This window comes from Myotis brandtii, unplaced genomic scaffold (assembly GCF_000412655.1).
Source record: "Myotis brandtii unplaced genomic scaffold, ASM41265v1 scaffold50, whole genome shotgun sequence".
Classification (NCBI taxonomy): Eukaryota; Metazoa; Chordata; class Mammalia; order Chiroptera; family Vespertilionidae; genus Myotis; species Myotis brandtii.
The window spans coordinates 1,390,425-1,395,578 of record NW_005369061.1 but is presented as its reverse complement, the minus strand read 5'-3'; the positions used below and the strand labels follow the sequence as shown (position 1 = coordinate 1,395,578).

The following is a 5,154-nucleotide window of genomic DNA, read 5'->3' as shown; positions in this document are numbered from 1 at the left end:
AGAGTCTGATGGAGAAACTTCAAAGGATGAAGGGGGCTTTAGGCCACAAATCGGCCAAGGTAAGTCAACTTCCACAGGCCACTAAGGCAGTCTGGGAGATCCTAGATGGCAGAACAGCTTCTTCTCCTTTTGCAGACCCTCTGCCTTTTCTCCAGAATGGAAGGACCCCAGGGAGGAGACAGTAGCTGAGGTTTACAGCAGGGAAATCGGGAGAAGCTGCTCATCAGGGACACCGACCCGGGCACCACTCCTTCCAGGAGGCTCGCCTACAGTGAAAGTGAAGACTGCCGGAGGCCGCTCCCGACCGCTAGACGACTTCAGCGTGGAACCGGGAGAGGACCTGCCATCCTGAGACTGGAGAGGACTGAAACGACCCTTACGGGGCCCGGTGGAACAGTGCCCGCTGCCTCGCCACGACCACTGCTCCTGCGGTGCGCGGGTTTCTCCAGCTGGGTGAAATCTGGCGCTGAGAGAACGCTTTCTGCCGCTTGGCCTTGTGGGAGATGTAGTTTTTCAGGACACTGGGCTAGAAGAGCCTTTTACAAAACTGGCAGAAAAGAAAACACGATGTGTATAGGACTCCAAAACGACCATGATGCTCACATTCTAAATAATTCCTTCTCCCTTTTCTGGATCTCGGCCAGTTTCCGGAGTAGTTCTCCCGCACCCCCTCCCACGTCGCTGGCGTCTCCCTCTCTGGGCCGATCCAGCTCTCTCCACTCGCTCGCTTCCTGCCGCTCTGTCCAATCGCAGGGGAGCTCCCGGCCAATTCCCGGAGTGCTTTGCGGCTGTCATGGCGGCCCCCGGGCGGCGCGGGGCTGCGCTCTTTCCGGCAGTGTTGGGGGTTTGGCAGCTGGGCCCTGTCGCCTCGAGGGAGTGGGCGACCCGGTTCCCGTCGCTCTTGGGCTGTCAGCGGAGGTGCGTGTCCCGTGTGGCAGGCGCCTCTTCCTCTGGTCCCCTCTTGGCCTCGGCTTCCAGGCGTTATGGCTCGCACTCAGCCCTGGACCGCTTCCTCGGACTCTCGCAGCCCGACAGTTCGTTAACGTTGGCTCCTCGCGTCCCCGCCGTGTCCATGAACAGAGGTAAAGGGCCCAGATGGATTTTTCCCGGGACTGTCACGGTTTTATCACTGAAAGTACCGTATCGGGGGAAACCCTCAATCTGGGGATACAATTTTTGGCCCGGTGTTATAGAAAACAGTCTAAGGGCCTCGAGAGAGAGGAGCAGTGAAGGATCTCAGAAGGGAGAGTTACCAGGTTCTAAGAGTTTGGGAGCCAGAGGGAGCCCATCTGGTCACAACCAGAAACGCTCACAAAGCACCCGATTGAAGGACCACAGGCCAGGCAGAGTTGTGGCTCGCTGACCCCACGTGGGAAGCTGACTCGATCCAATAAGTACCCCCTGTACTTGGCAAGACATGAATTACACCTGGGAAATAGCGCCCTCTGTTCCGGTAGGGAGTAGTATGGACTAGAGCAGTGGTTCTCAACCTTCCTAATGCCGCGACCCTTTAATACAGTTCCTCATGTTGTGGTGACCCCCAACCATAAAATTATTTTCGTTGCTACTTCATAACTGTAATTTTGCTACTGTTATGAATCGTAATGTAAATATCTGATATGCAGGATGTATTTTCATTGTTACAAATTGAACATAATTAAAGCATAGTGATTAATCACAAAAACAATATGTAATTATATATGTGTTTTCCGATGGTCTTAGGCGACTCCCGTGAAAGGGTCGTTCGACCCCCAAAGGGGTCGCAACCCACAGGTTGAGAACCGCTGCACTAGAGTCTGGACACAAACTGGTCATTGTAATGCAATATCATAAGAAGCTGATACAAAAAGACTCAATGCTTTCAGAGCCTTCATTACCCCATAGGAAGGTGTGACTGTCAGGGCTGGAGGGATGTCTGGCTTTATCTGGTCTATCTGTGTTCTCATGTACATATATTTACAGGCACAACCACACAGTGTAGTTCCACACAGTAATTGAGTTTTGGTTTGTTTTTTTAGTAATTGAGTATTAAGTGCCAGGGATTGTGCTGAGTGGTTTCACACAATTTCTAATTGTCTAAAGAAAGTTATAGCCCTGACCGGTTTGGCTCAGTGAATAGAGTGCCGGCCTGCGGACTGAAGGGTCCCAGGTTCGATTCCGGTCAAGGGCATGTACCTTGGTTGCAGGCACATCTTCAGTAGGAGGTGTGCAGGAGGCAGCTGATCGATGTTTCTAACTCTCTATCCCTCTCCCTTCCTCTCTGTAAAAAGTCAATAAAATATATTTTTTTAAAAAGAAAGTTATAAGTAGGTCTCATTAATATCATCTTCGTTTCACATAGGAGAAATCTAAGGAATTTAGAGAGGTTAGAGGACTTGATAAAGTCATATGAACTAGTTAATGGACAGAGTCGCAAAGCCAAGTCGCAGCTTCAACCTGGTACCTAATCTTGTATCCCTACTCCCTTTGTGGGTGGGTAGGACTTTGTGCCTGACAGGATCCAGATTGTACTCTCTCTCACTCCCCTCCTGTCCCCACACAGATGAGCAGACTTTCCTCTTGGCTCATCCCCCCAACATGCCTGCGAATCCCCGAGTCCTACGAGTGGCCATTCTGGGTGCCCCGAATGCAGGAAAGTCAACACTCTCCAACCAGCTGCTGGGCCGAAAAGTATGCTATATACACACACACACACACACACACACACACACTTTTCATCTCTCCATGTATTGTTTTAAAGGGACCTGGGACTCACTTGGAACTTCTTTGTTTCTGTCAGGTGTTTCCTGTCTCCAAGAAGGTGCACACTACTCGCTGCCAGGCTCTGGGGGTCATCACAGAGGAAGAGGCTCAGGTGGTAGGTACCTGCGACAGGACAGAGGGTGAAGCTCAAAGGGCTCCTGACATCAAGGGTGGCCTTTCTCTCACTCCCAATCATATCTTTCCTCCTGAGGGCTGGGGGTCTGAGAAACCTTCTTTTCTGATTTTAGATTCTACTTGACACACCTGGCCTGATCAGCCCTGTTAAAAAAAAAAGGTAATTGTGATGGAAACAAGAGTTATAAAGCAGTGGTTCTCAACCTTCCTAATGCCGCGACCCTTTAATACAGTTCCTCATGTTGTGGTGACCCCCAACCATAAAATTATTTTCATTGCTACTTCATAACTGTAATTTTGCTACTGTTATGAATTGTAATGTAAATATCTGATATGCAGGATGTATTTAGGCGACCCCTGTGAAAGGGTCGTTTGACTCCCAAAGGGGTCTCGACCCATAGGTTTATAATATAAAGGGAAACGTGTTGAAGAGTGGGTGGGGAAATTCCATCATCGGGGCTGGAAAACCCCCTTATCACACCCCATCCCTTATCAGGAGTAAATCCCTCATAAGCCCTTCCTGACTTACATGTTTGTCCCTCAGGCACAATCTGGAGCTCTCTTTGTTGGAAGACCCATGGAAGAGCATGGAATCCGCTGATCTGGGTTAGGCTCATGATGGGAATCTGAAGCCCAGTTTTCACTGTTGTGGCCTCTCATTCCTGATAGTTTGGGAGATGGGGTTGGCCAGAGCTCATGCATTGGAAGTTCTTGGGGGGTGAGGAAAAGAGTGGTCATTTCTTTGTTCTCCCCACCCTTCCAACTTCTTCCAGTTATGGTTCTTGTGGATGTCTCTGACAAGTGGACTCGGAACCAGCTCAGCCCCCAAGTGCTCCAGTGCTTGACCCAGTTCTCCCAAGTCCCCAGCATCCTTGTCATGAACAAGGTGAACACCACATACCTGAGGAAGGGGTTTATTTTCCTTCAAGGCCCCCACCTTGCTGACCACACACCCTCTGCCCATCCCCCATGCCCAGGTAGATTGCCTAAAGCAGAAATCAGTTCTCCTGGAGCTCACGGCAGCCCTCACTGAAGGGGTGGTCAATGGCAAGAAGCTCAAGATAAGGCAGGCCTTCCCGTCAAAGCCAGGCATCAATTGCCCCAGCCCAGCAGCAAAGGACCCAAACACACAGTCTGTTGGAGGCCCTTGGAGGATTGGCTGGCCCCACTTCCAAGAGATCTTCATGTTGTCAGCCCTAAGCCAGGAGGATGTGAAAATACTAAAGGTCAGTCGGGGGAAGACAAGCCTCAGAGTTCCTATTGGAAGTGAGAGTGAGTAGGAAAGTCCTGGTTGGAACTGAGATGCTCATCTACTCCCCCTGTACCCACAGCAATACCTCCTGGCACAGGCCCGGCCAGGGCCCTGGGAGTTCCATAGTGAAGTCCTCACTAGCCAGACACCTGAGGAGATCTGCTCCAACATCATCCGAGAGAAACTCCTAGAGCACCTGCCCCAGGAGGTGCCCTACAGTGTGCAGCAGGTACAGGCCCAGTGAAAGGATCTGGGGGCTCTCCACCAGCTGGGTCCCAGAGAGGTAGGGGTATGGACCTGTCTGACTAATGTTTCCTTGTGCAGAAAACAGTTGTGTGGGAGGAAGGGCCAAGTGGGCAGCTGGTGATCGTACAGAGGCTTCTGGTGCCCAAAGAATCTCATGTGGTAAGCGGGGCTGGGCTTGGAGGAGAGAGTAAGGCTCTATTAGGCAGGGGTTCTCTCCCTGCTTGGGAGCCCTGAGAACAGGCTCAGGGTCCCTCTCTTTTATCCCACCCTCAGAGGATCCTGATTGGTCCGAAGGGGAGCCTGATCTCCCGGATTGCAGATGAGGTGGGCCGCGACCTCATGAACATCTTTCTCTGTGATGTTCAGCTACACCTCTCTGTGAAGCTCTTCGATGGACCACCCTCTGCTATCCCGGCCCATGCTTCTAGCAGGAGCTACTGACCAGAATTGTCCCTGCCTGGAACCTGCAGAGACTAATGAGGGGCATGGATACTGACTGACTGGCTAACTCTGCCCGGCCTAGTCTGCACAGGCCCTGCCCAGCCTGGTCTTGTGTTGAAGGAAGGAACCTATCTTAGCTCAGTCCCCAGGTAATTCCCCTCACTGGGGACACAGATACTTTCGTCTAGAAGTTGGCCCATTGATGGGAGCAGTGCCACCCTGCTTCCTCCTGTCATTGGGCCCAGAGTTTCTCCCTGAGTTGCCAGTGGTTAGCAGAGAGATCTTTTTAAAAAAAATTCTTTATTGTTACAAGTGTTACATAAGTCCCCCCCCCCCCC

The 5,154-nt window shown here is 51.5% G+C and overlaps 1 protein-coding gene across 2 annotated transcripts; it reads left to right on the top strand.

Annotated features, from left to right (window-relative positions):
* Positions 1–763: 763 nt before the first annotated feature.
* On the top strand, positions 764–5,148 carry ERAL1 (Era-like 12S mitochondrial rRNA chaperone 1). Of its 2 annotated transcripts, none has more exons than XM_014548277.1 (10): positions 764–1,082; positions 2,543–2,670; positions 2,780–2,857; positions 2,991–3,037; positions 3,422–3,483; positions 3,651–3,763; positions 3,855–4,103; positions 4,209–4,358; positions 4,454–4,534; positions 4,742–5,148. In XM_014548277.1, the coding sequence occupies exons 1-10, from the start codon at positions 794–796 to the stop codon at positions 4,814–4,816; spliced, it is 1,272 nt and encodes a 423-aa protein (XP_014403763.1). In that variant the 5' UTR covers positions 764–793; the 3' UTR covers positions 4,817–5,148. The 2 variants fall into 2 exon arrangements, with proteins under 2 accessions (XP_014403763.1, XP_005876947.1); XM_005876885.2 differs by having other exon boundaries at positions 4,649–5,148.
* Positions 5,149–5,154: the final 6 nt, after the last annotated feature.